This window comes from Sorghum bicolor, chromosome 3 (assembly GCF_000003195.3).
Source record: "Sorghum bicolor cultivar BTx623 chromosome 3, Sorghum_bicolor_NCBIv3, whole genome shotgun sequence".
Taxonomy (NCBI): Eukaryota; Viridiplantae; Streptophyta; class Magnoliopsida; order Poales; family Poaceae; genus Sorghum; species Sorghum bicolor.
This window is the reverse complement of record NC_012872.2, coordinates 1,921,687-1,935,493: the sequence shown is the minus strand read 5'-3', so window position 1 is coordinate 1,935,493 and position 13,807 is coordinate 1,921,687. Positions and strand designations below refer to the sequence as shown.

Genomic DNA, 13,807 nt, shown 5'->3' with positions numbered 1-13,807 from the left:
CCGTAGCCCTTGGAGCCACATGCGGGCACGCGGAGGAACCCGACACGGGCGAGGAGCGTGGACAGCGGAGAGGAAGCCTCCAAAAAGTCGCCCATCGGGGTCGGGGCCGGCGCTCGCAAGTGGCGTCCGCCGTCCGCGGATCACGCGGCATCACCATCACGCGCGCCGTGCTCCGGCTGTGTCGTTTGGATTGTTCATACTACCCGCCACCAATACTCCATCGGAGTTGCGTGCCCTCGGGGATGGATTCGCTGGAAACGATCGTTCGTGCGGGACGGGATTTCAAAACTTGCCATGATGCTAAAAATAGGTTTTCCTGACAGATGATGGGTACATACTATTATTATTATCAAGTGTGTGAGTGTGATGGAAGGAACGTACCGGATTATTGTAGAATGGATGGTAAATTAATTAAGGGCTCCTTTGGATCAATATGCCTGTTCGTTGTTTACTTTGTACTTTTGCTTTCTAAAAAGCAGAGGAAGTCTCCTCCTTTTTTTAAAAAAAAATATGCCTGTTCGTTTGAGATTATCTTCCAACCATTCAATAATATTTTTTTCTCACAATAAATTAAAAAATATTACTTTTAATTATGATTTTTCAGCTAAGTAAACAGACTCGATGATGTGATGGGTCCAAAGTACGCCTATGAGCCACTAGCATAGACCATCTTTTGTTTGAGGATGATTTAGTTGTTCTTACTCGTGGAAGAAAAGGAAACGAATAAACCGCCTTAGCAAAATGTTCTGGATTCGTATTAGATACACTCAGGACGTCAACGATCAAAAGAAAAGTATTCGGTCTTGATAAATTTAGCTGATAAAAACACCTTAATGTCGTTTTTGGATATTAAAGCATATAAGCTTGAAATGGGAGTATTTGATTTGGGCACTGGTAGGCTGTCGAGGGGTAGAGGTAGAGGGGCCATGCACCACCATGCATTTTGGCCGATGAGGTGAGAGTACTCCCTCTGTCCCATAATTATAGTGTTTGAGTCCAAAACCTAAGGCAGGAGGTAAAATACGGGAATATCCCTATACATTGAGAAGACATGCTGCAGACCGAGAATGAAAAGCATTCACATATGAATGCTTTTGCATTAAAAACTACTACACCCAACACGCTTTGGCTTGCCACATTCCATGCACCGGTATTTTTTACCCTTAAACAAAATGAACGAGAAGCTAATTGTGGAGACAATGATACGATGGATGGACAGGTTCCGTACTATAGCTGAGACTCACACCTAGTAAGGCTAAAACGACATTCATTTGGGGTCATATTTTGAATCTTACAACGACAATTATAATGGGATGGAGGAAGTAGGTTACTATTCATTTTATATGACGCTTGATCGCATTCGCATGATTCACATCGCTCGTGCAGTTTTAGGATTCTAGTGCATCACTGCATTGAAATGGTAGATTTATTACATTTACAGTGGTTATAAAAAAAGCCTAATTTATATTTTTACACCGGACCACAAGCTAGCCTAAAATATTGGCGGTCTATTGAGCAAACCAAGATCTTAAAGAACCCAAGGTGGAAGGAGAAATTGTTTGCAAATTAAGGCCAACAATAAATATCTTGGTTAAAGCAATTGCGATGTCCTATATATTTTGATGAGGGGCGGGTTCAAAGGGGGGCTGGGTGGGCTCCAGCCCCCCCTAAGTATCTGATTTGTCCATCAAATTAATGTTAATTAACCTTAAATCTTAATTAATCTCTAGTTTTAATTCTAAATGTTTACTATTTAGCCTCCTTTTATCCCCATCCTGGATCCGCCATTGATTTTGGTCTCACTTAAACCTTGTGTGGTGAGATCAATACGATACGTCATTTCACAGGAAAACAAAAAAAAGAAGATTTATTGGTTATCAAGGGATCCAAGTAGTCAGAAGGAAAACGAGTGGTCTTGGATATAGGTATCTGGTTCACTAACACTAAAAGGCGAGGTAAACCTTGTTTTGCTATATATTTCACAAACTTTATTTTAAAGAAAGAGAGAGAGATGTTGCTTGCCCAGTTATCATCAGAACATACCCGAGGAGCGTGGCTTGCATTTGTGCCACGAATCGACGAAACAAAGTGGCAAAGAATGGTTCACAGCGAGATGACCTTGAGTCACGTCGACTACTCTGTCCTATAAAAAGAGTTGGTATGAAACTTGTGCTGGTTACATTTTTTTTCATTTAACTAGATTCGTAAAAAATATTATAGCAATATTTATATATCCAAAGAAGTTTATATTATAAAAATATATTTAACGATCTATACAGTGATAATATCGTAAATAATAATATTTTCTAGTTTATATTTAGTTAAAGTTTAAAATCTTTACTCTTTTTGAAAGTGACAATGACATTTTTTATTTTTTATTTTTAAGAAAGACAATCATACATTCCTACTTTTTATGTGACGGAAGGAGCGTACCAGCAGCCTTGTTTAGTTTGAGAAAAAAATTTGGATTTCGCTACTGTAGCACTTTCGTTTGTTTGTGGCAAATATTATCGAATCATAGACTAACTAGGATCAAAAGATTTGTCTCGCGATTTACAGATAAACTGCAGAATTAGTTTTTGTTTTCGTCTATATTTAATGCTTCATGTATGTGCCACAAGATTCGATGTGACGGAGAATCTTGAAAAAATTTGGAAACTAAGGCCTTGTTTAGATGCAAAAAGTTTTGGATTTTGACACTGTAGCATTTTCGTTTTTATTTGACAAACATTGTCCAATCATAAAGTAAGTAGACTTAAAAGATTCGTTTCGCAATTTACAGGTAAACTGTGTAATTAGTTATTATTTTTATTTATATTTAATGCTTCATACATGTGTTACAAGATTCGATGTGATGGAGAATCTTGTAAAGTTTTGGGTTGTTGGGTGCATCTAAAAAGGCTTAAACAAGGCAGATTCAAAATTTGTCAACGAGACAAGACGGGGGAGTGGGCCTTCGTTCTGGCGCTCTTTTCTCCGGCGTGACCGCAGGAGCCCAAGTCCACACGCCAGTAGCATCTCGGCCGGGGCGCTAGGCCCATGCCCATCACGCTCTTGTGGACCACGCTTCCCCCACGGCTGGTCCTGGCAGAAGGTCAGAAAACCGGTCGTTGGCGACGGCGACCTCAACCATCTTCTGATCTCTCTCCTTGCATTGGTCCTTTTTTTTTCTGTAAGTACAGAGTCTATGTAAGAAAAATCCATGCATCTAGAAGCTAAACTAACGCTGTAACGCATCAGGGATTCTCTAGTGAGGCGCTGATGAGTTAACCACCAGCAGGCAGCAGCAACCTTCGTGTGTGCCACAAACACGTTGTCTGCGCATCTCATTCAACTATTCAAGGGTACGTAGTTTCTTTGTCATTAGATTACAAGCTAGTATATCATCACAGGTTGCAGGATGTACGTAACGTAACTTCTGGAAATATCGTGCGCAGGAAGAGATAGGATCATGCATAGATGGAGATGTCCACTGATTTTTTTTCCAGTCAAGTATAAGATTAAACATATTCATCAAAAAAATAAGATTAAACAGCGGTTTTGAATGGCAACCGTGTTGATGCGATAGACGGACCCAACCGAATCTCGGCAGACTGAAAAGTGAGGAGGATCGATTATTCGATTAGCATTGGCACTAATCCCTTAGATGTGGACTATTCATATTCAAAGTGCTCAAAAGAATGAGTAAATAGTACCCAACATACAACAACTCATATGGGTGGAAGGCAGAAGATTTTAGGAGCCCAGTCAATTCTCATTAAGCAAAAATATTTAATTATAAAATTACAGAATTCTATGTAAATATAAAGAAAAGTTCTTTTTATATTTTTGCGAGGAGCCCGGCTGGCCGTCCGGGGTGGCCAGTGGTGGGTGTATCATTTTGGTCCAACAAGTTGAAAAATGTGCAAACATACCACAACCAAGTGCATCGACGGTTTTATACACATAGCCCCATCACTTTCTTCCCCCTTACCGTCTAGGTTCTATGCGGTTTGTTTTCTTACTTTTTACTTCCTCTATCCCAAATTATAAGTCATTCGAATAATCTTAGAGAATCAAAACATTTTATGTTTGATGTTGTATGGACTCACTAACGTCGGGAGCGGCACTCTAGTTACTTGTAAAAACATTTCCTTCTAGTACAACGATATGCATACTCGTGCGTATTCGAGAAAAAAAATTGTATGGACTAATGCATCGACGGTTTTATACACATAGCCCCACTATAATGTTGTATGGTGGTTGTAATTTATCAAAAAGAATATCATTTATTTGGACTAATGCATAGTGTGGGGTTTAAATTTGAGTCAATCCTTAGACGAGAGGAGAGATCATCACGCAGCCCAATGCACAATAATCATAAATCAACTCTGTGGCAGCTTCTGAGGTCATAGTCGTCGGCATCGTAGGAGACAATGGGTATAAACTTGTTTCATATTGCCTACACATTCCCGTACCCGATAGGATAAACATATCTACCAAAAGAAATTCATGCTTGATGGTGGGTACGAATTCTCACGCATACTTATGTCCATGCGGGTAGCAAGTACTCATGGGTTGTCCCATACTCGAAAAACTACATCGGTAACATTATAAACACACTATGCTGAGTGCCTGAGTATATGCCAATATGACCAAATAACCTAATAAGAATATCACAAAGCAATTATAAAGAGATATATAGTTCTCGGTTCATTTACAAATTCTCTTAGCTTCACTCGATCATGGGTTTAGCTTGATCACTTTTTGACTTATCATTCAATTAGATTGCATCCCCATATGGTATGGCAAACATATACTCAAGAATGACTTTTGATACTTCACATCCATGACTCCTCATGTCTTAATTAGTTCCTTGGTGTTAATCCAAGCATTTTAGTCCTCCACCCTAGTTTTGGTTCCTTAGTACCAAGCCATCTCTTGCTCTTCACCCTTACTTAATCCCAAGAAATCAAATCCTTGTTTAAGTATTCAATCTACCTAATCATTCCCAAGTCAAGCCTGACTTTACATCAACAATATTAGGCACATGTTTGAGATTCCAATTTGCCATTAACCAATTCACGCGGATCGTCAGTGGCCATAAATATGCATAAGATTCTACTTCATCTCATTTGAGATACGAATCATAAATTTCCAAGAATTGTATCTTCGATATTCATTTTATTTGTTTTCATCTGTTAAACAAGGATGCCTATTGATATTCCTTTTAATCTTCTTCAACCATTTACCAATGAAACCAAAACATTTTCATCATGCCACTTGATTTCTTCATATAGCTTGACATGTTTTCATAGATTGTTTGGCAAAATGAATACAATATCTCAATATCACGTAGATAGGAGATTTCAAACAAATGAGACCACACATATGCACATGTTCATGTCTCTTCTTTCTTAATAGTAAGCTTTGCTTGTCATCTAATCAATTTACACACACAATATGATTAATCTTTGTCTTAGTCTTTATATCATTTTTAGCACTAACGGATTCAAATAGCCTCTAAATAACTAACTAACTAACTAAATAAATAATTAAATAAATAAATAAATAAATAAATAAAAGAGAAACGGGAAGGGGAAATAGGGGTGGGATGAAACAACTTTGAGTAGCCCAAGCGCAACCGACTTGTCACTTGTAGCAGGCCTTGCTTTGCTTGGCTCTTGGCATCTCCTATCATTTTCAATCAGAAAAACTGTGGACGAAAAAACCATAGGTCTGGGGATGAAAAGAAGAACATCCACATGATTTCAGTTTCAGTCCGTGATCAGTGCAGTGATGAGAAACAAAAATGAGGTTTATGCTTCCATAATCTAACGGACATGTGTTGGCCACAAAAGAACTCCGGCTTAGGGCCTAGTTGAGCTCAGTTGATTAGCTAAAGGCAGAGCGCATTAGATGCCTTGCTTGCGGTGGCCGACGACGCAAAGCACCATGCCGGCTGCCGGCCGGGGGCATGCATGGCGCACAAGATGATGCCATGGATAAAAGCAAAAGACGGAAAGAAAACGGAGAAGACAAGATCACCCGCCATCTGACAGCAAATAGAGCTGAACAATCCAGTCAAGCGCATGGAACCGTCTCTGTGCACTCCGCACGCCACGGTGACCGCAGGAGCAAATGCCGCTCCGCTGCTATCATCCGTGCGCCACCGCGGCGCGCACAGGGGTGGCGGCGCCGTGCGCGCCCACCGCCACCACAAGGGGACGGCGGGGGAGACGGGCGATCTCCACCAGAACCAGCAGGCGGTCTCGGCGACGGGACGAGGCCCGCGGGCGACGCCCAACGCCGCGCTGAAGGTGGGCGCCGGCGTGGCGCTGGCGCTGGCGCTAGGCGGCGTCTCGTGGACGGCGCGCGGCGGGAGCGCCGGCGCCGGCCCCGTCACGCAGCCGGCCATGGTGTGCGCCCTCAACGCCGTCACCGACGCCGCGCTCCGCGCCTCCACGGAGCAGCGCGGCGCGGCTACCATGAAGACCAGCGTGGACGCGCTCTCGGACTCTCTGTTCCGGCGCGAGGACTCGCCCAGGGACCGTGCCACGCTCATGGACCTCGTCTTTGAGCAAGTCACCAAAGAGGTGTGCCCTTTCTAGCTACTCGCAGTGATCGATTGCACACAGCCACCGGCCGATGCTAATGGTGTGGAGTTCGTGCGCAGCATATCACCGACAGGGGGAAGCTGACGAGCCTGCTGCAGAAGGAGTTCTCTGCTTCCCGCGACTCCGAAAGGAAGCTTGACCTCGGATTGCTGCTCACTGACGTTCTGATCAATCAGGTGACCTGCCTCATCTTTCAGCACATGTGTTAAATGTTAATGCAATCTTCCTCCATTGGTAATCTGAGCTAGAACCCTATTTTCGACATGCGTCGCAGAGAGACTGGCAGAGGGCGAAAGAAGTTTGCCAGCAGCTCACAGGACGATACCAGCGTGACTCGAGGCCTTACCTTCACTTGGTAATATTTGTACGTTTTGGGTTTGAGGGTTTCTGAACTTCTTTGGTCTGAATCTGAATTCTGAATACGCTACATGTTTTCTTCAGGCTGTGATCAACATGATGATTGCAGTGGAAGCCATGCTGTCCCCTGACACGGCCACCAACGACGACATTGAGAAGATGACCAAGACTGCCATGGACGCCTGGAAGGAGTTCAAGAACAAGAGCGAGCTAGCCAAGGGGGCAGCAGATTCCACCGCCTGATAGCTGATATAACACCACCGTGCTTGCAGTTTGCCTGACGCTGAAGATTTCTATTGAGTGCTGACTGATCCAGGGATGACTGATGAATCTGTGTGTCTTGTGATTGTCAAGTCGTTTCAATTCCAATGCCTGTCACTAAATTTTCTAATTTTTTTTTACAGTGTATATTTTATTTACAAAAAGTTCTAGTTTGTCAATTGTTCCAGCATATGTTACACCCGTGCAAACAAAAATTTAAAAGATAAATAAAAATTAGAAATGATCTGCATTTTCAAAAGCCTTAGTCAGTCAGCAGATTCCCCCCACATCTTGAGAAGATAACCCTCGCAGCTGCTCCCGGCGATGTCTCTCGAGGATGCCATCCTAGTGCCCCCCTGCTGCTGCTTCCCTCGGCGGCCGCCGGCAGGCTTGAGGTTGTGCCGGTACTCGATGGCGATCTGCTCGAACACCTCGACCTCAAACATGTTGATGCTCACCTTGGGGCTCATGTGGTCCCTGACGTAGGCGAACGCGAGCTGGTCCCGCGGGCTGAACGCCTCTAGCTCGTTGAACAGCAAGCAGGAGAAGAGGTCGCTGGCCATGCCGTGCCTCCTGATGATCACCGCCGAGTCCGGCACATCTGCAGCATGGCAACACACACAGCACGTACAGTGGTCATGATTCAGGATTCTGAACATTTTGGACGGGCGTGTTGTTCTTGTTGCATCAGAACAGAACATGGCAACATGTGGTCATAAATCTTGTTGGTTCCGTCGAACAAGACGATATCACAGAATCAATGCCGCCGTGGACGCGTCGTGTCTCCTTCCGGCGTCTGCATTTCTTACCCGACGGATATGGAAGCTTGCTGGGGGACCATGGCTGCAGGCCGTTGGCGCAGTAGGTCTCCATCTGCGCCCTGACGGCGTCCACGTCGCGGCACTTGCGCCACCGCGCCGTGGCGATGGCCTCCTCCATGGTGTGCCGGTTGAAGGGGTGCCTGGACACCGCCACGTCCACGCCCTCGTGGACAAGGAGCGCGTGCACCAGCAGCGCCGGGTCCACCGTGAGCTGCACCTTGGCGTCCACCCACACGCTGAACCTGGCGTTGGGGAACAGCCGGTGCAGCAGGTGCTTGGCGACCACGCCGTTCATCGCCGGGTCCTCGTAGGGGAGGCGCCTGTCGCCGGCGCGACGACCACCCAGCGTCACCACGCGCCACGCGCCGACGGCGGTGCGTTCGCCGCCGCCGCCGCGCGCGCCGCGAGCTGGAAGGATGCCCTGCCGCGCGAGGACCCTGCGGGTGGCGTCGTCGATGAACAGGAAGAAGCACGCCGTGCGTAGCGTCTCGGCACCCAGCCCCCTGGGCTGCCGGACCTTGTCGTAGTCGTTCATGATCGCCGACGCCACCACCACGCCCCTGCACTTGTCCATGGCCAGTCTGTCTGAAAGCCGTCAACGTTAAAATATTCAGTGACGTTCTTTTTTTTATACAATTACATGGTATAACACATACACTCACGCGCACTCATATCTATGAACAAGCGTACGTAAACCCTATCTTTAATCTCTATGATTGCACCACGACAGCAAAAGCACTTGTCACTTGTGTATCATTTGGCTTGCATCCGAAGGCGAAATAATGGCGTGCGATCACAAGAGACAACTGGCCGCCCGCCACTCGAATGCTCTCCAAATTATGGGCACGATCGCGCCAAATCTCCAGTTTTCCATGCGTGGTGTGAATGTGATTAGTTAGATGATGGAGCTCACCATGTTCTGGGACTGGAAATTCCCGGAAGAACCCACAGGGAATCGCCACTCGGTCGTCGATGTGGTTGAAGAAGAATCTCCGTTTCTCGGTCGAGAAGTTGCCTGCAAACGTGACCCTCCTGCCGCTCTGGTACCGCAACGTTGGGGACGCCGACGTGTTGCGGCAAAGGCCATGGATCTCTTCCAAGGCAGTCTTGTAGTCTGCTCAAGCAGTGAGTGTAGAAGACCTTTCTTTAGGGGGAAAAAAAGAACACCTGAGCATCACTATAACTAGCAAAGATCGTATGCATGGCAACTGACATGATCCGAGATTTTTGTTCCACAAACACCAAGTCAAATGAGCAAAACGCCAAACTAATAAACATCCGTTGCAAGTAGTAATTCATTTTGACTTTTCTTGACATAATATAGCTTTTCCTATACCACAAAACTATGCATTTGGTAAAGTCAAAACGACGTACAATTTGAAACAGACGGTGTATATAAATTTAAAATCTTTCCAAAATGAAACGAACAACCACGGCTATCTGGCAGACATGTCAAAGGCTCCGATCGTTACGGATCATCATCGCCTGAACGGGAAAGGAAGAAGATGCGTCACGCAAGCAACGAGAGAACGAAGATCGCCCGGCCAGACGGCGACGGGTAAACGGGTGCATACAGTGCGGAGTGCAACTCTTGCCGGGCGGACCTGACCTGCGAAGGCGACGGGGTTGGAGCAGAGCGCGCGCGGGGTGGGCAGGGCGTGCCGGTGCTCGCCGTAGCCGGGCGGGTACCGGAAGAGCGGCTTGGGCGGGGACGGGAAGGGCAGGAGGCGGATGCAGCCGCGGCGGCCGGGGTCGGTGAAGGAGACGTAGAGCGCGGGCGGGAGCGTGGTGAGGAGGTAGAGCAGGGACAGGCACAGCAGCTTGGACTGCAGCACCGGGGGGCTCCGCACGCGCACCGGCCACCCCATGCCTGCCACGCCGGAGACGGCGGTTCTGGACGTGCGGTGCAGCCGGCCGGCGGTTGCCTGGCTTTGGCTGCCGCTTGGCTCTGCCGGCCCGGGCCTTGCTGCGCTCGACCACTCTTCCTGATAAACAGATCGCTTGGCGCGCGTGGACCGGGCACTCAGAGCGAGTGATACTAGGAGTTGGTTGCAGACTGAGGCAGTGAACGCAGTAGCTTTCGGCGTTCACAGTACTCATTTGCGTCGTATGCATGCAGCCTCCCCCGGCTCGGTTGTTGCGGACGCCCCCTGTTTCTCAACTGTTTAGAGCAAATTCAAGCTTTAAGTTTCAATATCTATATCTCTATCTAGAGAACCATCTTATGAATATTCTTTATATATCTCTAGTATATTTTCTATGTTTTCGTTCTCTACTATACCTATACTCCATTGACTTATCATAATTGTCATTGTATGAAAAAGTTCTTTTGAAAATTTTCCATATATTGAATATAGAGAGTGGTGTAGCCTCACCTTAAGTGGAGAGAGAGCGAAAGATGATTTTAGAAATTTGAAGATACGGATAATGATTTAATGAGTTTATTAAAGTCTGTTTTTTCTCTAAATTTTGTGATAAACGGCTCTAAAGAGAGCCTTTTGGAGATGCTCTTAAGGTGTTTCGCGGTAGTGCTAGCAGTTCCATTCTATCTCTTTTCAATCTCTACATACTTACATAGATGTGATAATATTAACATACACATCCTCTGTCTCGAACTTTTAGGACCGAGGGTGCGATCAAACTTTGACAATTTGATTTGTTTTTAGAATAAAATTCATTGGTGGTGGTAAATTGAATAAACAGTCTTATCCAAGTTCTAAACTTTTATTTTTCTTAATTTCTGGATTTCTAGAAATGCACAGGCTCCACTACTAGTAAAATCTAAACGAGTTTCGATCCGCTCCGTTCGCCAATTTGACATGTACTGTCGAGTAGAGATGGCGTAATATAACATGTTGGATATAATACTTAAACTTGCAAGATAGTGTCATCTAGGTCCCAAACTTTCAAAATTGCATATACAGTTGTGCCATGAAATGTGATTACAAGTAGGATTAGTTTTATCATTATTGCTTACACAAGAGGCACCTCATTGTTACTCAAAAGTAAACGTAGCTAGCGCAGAAGAGTACGAAATATTAATGCTAGCATAGGTGCTTTATGCACGTCCTTTCCTAACCGCCTCGCTCAGTGCCTTAAAGCACGTTTGAAAATCACATCACATACTGGTGGCGGCGGCAGCGGCGTCGTCGAAGAGCATCCAAATCTCGTTGACCCTGCCGCTGAACTCGAAGGGCGAGTTGTACTGCGCGACGGTGTAGGGCGATGCCGGGTCAGCCCTGCGCGCGTCGTTGACGGCGGCGGCCCACCTGGTGCCCTGGAGGCTGGCGTCGAGCTGCGCCGCCTGCTCCCCGACGTCGGCGTCCGCCACGAAGCCCCCGAAGCGGCGCACGGCCGCGTACCTGGCCCCAGCCCAGCGGTCCACGCGTAGCCCCTCGGCCGGCGGCGGGTCCGCCTGGTTCTTGGCCGGCACGTAGAAGCTGACGGTGAAGGAGGAGGCGCAGAAGGGCCCGTCGCTGGGCGATACCTGCGTCAGCACCGGCGCAGTCATCTCGATCGTCTCGTTGTACAAGTTCTTGCCCTGGATGTAGTTGAACAGCCTGCACGCACGCACGCACGCGTATACAGTGTGAGGGCTGGTTTGATACATATGGCTAATTAGCAATTACTTCCTCCATTTCAAATTGTAACTCATTCTAAAAATCTTGGAGAGTCAAAGTACTTTTACGTTTGACCAAAATTATAAAGAAAAATACTAAAATTTGTAACGTACAGTGAGTATATAATTAAAGAAGAATGTAATGATACTTAGTTGGTATTATAATAACAATTATTTTATCATATAAATTTGGTCAAACTTAGAAAAATTTGACTGTTCAAGATTCTTGGAATGACTTACAATTTGTTGAGATGGAGGGAGTACTAAGGAGATGTTTGACACGACTTCTCACGAGAGGCTCCTCTAAAGAGCTAGAGCCGTTTTGAAGAAGTTATAATTTGTGGCTTAGTCAAAATGGCTCTGATTTCTTTGCTATTTACTAAAAAAATAGCTTTTCTAAAAAACGTTTGGCAGAGCTCCTTTTGAGGAGCCAAGCCAGAGAGGAGCCCTACCAAAGCTAGCTCAAACCAGCTACGGTTGAATATAGCTAGTTGGCTAATATTCTAGTTAATAAAGAGTTAAAGATTGACTAAAACATTGACACATCTATTATCCTTCACTAAAGAGCTAATCTTGTATATATTTTAAGCAAAAAAATTACCTAATTTTTAACTAGCTAGTGATTAGTCCTTGTATCAAACAGGCCCTTGTTAATTTTTAGGCAGTGATTAGACCTGCAAGAGCCACAGCTACGGCCTACGAGCGCATATCATCTCTCTGGCTTTAGGCTGTGGCCCATTTGAAGGTGGCCCAATAAGGAATGGAAGGCGAGGGAGATCGCTTACTGGAGGAAGCCGGTGCGCGTGGCGGCGACGAAGGAGATGTCCTCGATGGGCGCCGTGGTGATCCACATGGCGTCCGTGTACCGCCGGATCTCGAACCCGTTCGCGCTGTCCACCACCTCGTACGCCGGGCACTCGATGCGCTCGCACGTCGGCGGCACCGCCGCGGCAACGACGGCGACCAGCAGCGCCGCGGCGACGGCGAGCAGGCTGCCACGGCGCGCCATGCTCTTGCTTGCTTTGCCTGCGCTGCTGCTGCTGCTGCTGATGGATGGCAGGATGGAGGGTCTTGGAGTGGGATGGGGTGTGGACGTCTGGTGCTCGATCTCCGTCCGTGCGGCTGCGATAAATACTTTGCTTTGCCCGGCTCAGGATGCTCGCGGCGCGGGCGCTTCCACGTCGCTGGTTTTCGAGCGCTTGGCCACCGTTCGAGATCTCGGGGTCTTGCTAGAGTCCACAGACGTGAGGTTGGCTGCAGAAACACGTAGAAAGCACCCAGTTTTGTTGGTTTCTGAGATTTTTTTTTCTTGATTCTGGAAGTTCGCAAAATTTTTCGTTTTAGGGTACTGTAGCATTTCGTTTTTATTTGACAAACATTGTCCAATCACGGAATAACTAGGCTCAAAAGATTCATCTCACAAATTACAGCTAAACTGTGCAGTTAGTTTTTATTTTCGTCTATATTTAATGCTTCATGCATACGATCAAAGATTCGATGTGACAGGAAATCTTGAAAATTTTTGCGAACTAAACAAGGCCTCTGTTTGAGACGCTAATTGTGGTTGTGGGTTGGCATTGTTCGTTTGAATTTATTAGCGGAATTTGTCAGCTATTCAGCATATATTTACGGTTGATTCAAGTACGTGACAACATATATTTCTTCCGTTGATTCAAGTACACCAGGTGGCAGTTGCCCACACTGAAACATTATTTGCGGTTGCTTTCAGTTTCAGATTGCAGGTATTTGAGATTTTTTTTTTAAAAAAAAGATTGCATATATCTGAATCGACTCAGTTCGCTTGATAAAACACTGGTAACTATAATTTGTAATGAGAGAAAAACATTATTAAATAATTAGTAGATAGATAAGTTTAAGCAAACAGACTTTTAGGTTCATTTTCACAGAGAACGTACAGAAAACTCCGCGTTACAAAGTGGCCTTTTAGTCTGTGCTAAATATAGCACGGGAGCGACCAACTTCGGTGTCGTTGCAAGGGTTGGTGAGCTTAGGCCCTGTTTAGTCCCCCAAAAAAAATTTTCATCCATCCCATCGAATCTTTGGACACATGCATGGAACACTAAATGTAAATAAAAAAATAAACTAATTACACAGTTTGGTTGAGAATCACGAGACGAATCTTTTAAACCTAG

The 13,807-nt window shown here is 45.8% G+C and overlaps 3 protein-coding genes across 3 annotated transcripts; 1 reads left to right on the top strand and 2 right to left on the bottom strand.

The window, feature by feature from the left end:
* On the top strand, positions 5,827 to 7,393 carry LOC8079526. The gene is made up of 4 exons (XM_002457103.2): positions 5,827 to 6,575; positions 6,656 to 6,772; positions 6,871 to 6,951; positions 7,038 to 7,393. Exons 1-4 carry the CDS (start codon positions 6,072 to 6,074, stop codon positions 7,194 to 7,196), a joined length of 861 nt encoding a protein of 286 aa, XP_002457148.1. The 5' UTR covers positions 5,827 to 6,071; the 3' UTR covers positions 7,197 to 7,393.
* LOC8079525 lies at positions 7,350 to 10,391 on the bottom strand. Its single transcript, XM_002454913.2, has 4 exons — positions 9,645 to 10,391; positions 8,949 to 9,149; positions 8,024 to 8,620; positions 7,350 to 7,815 (listed from the first exon to the last, which is right to left on the bottom strand). Exons 1-4 carry the CDS (start codon positions 9,901 to 9,903, stop codon positions 7,481 to 7,483), a joined length of 1,392 nt encoding a protein of 463 aa, XP_002454958.1. The 5' UTR covers positions 9,904 to 10,391; the 3' UTR covers positions 7,350 to 7,480.
* Positions 10,885 to 12,775, bottom strand: LOC8079524 (heme-binding protein 2). The gene is made up of 2 exons (XM_002454912.2): positions 12,440 to 12,775; positions 10,885 to 11,595 (listed from the first exon to the last, which is right to left on the bottom strand). The coding sequence occupies exons 1-2, from the start codon at positions 12,661 to 12,663 to the stop codon at positions 11,154 to 11,156; spliced, it is 666 nt and encodes a 221-aa protein (XP_002454957.1). The 5' UTR covers positions 12,664 to 12,775; the 3' UTR covers positions 10,885 to 11,153.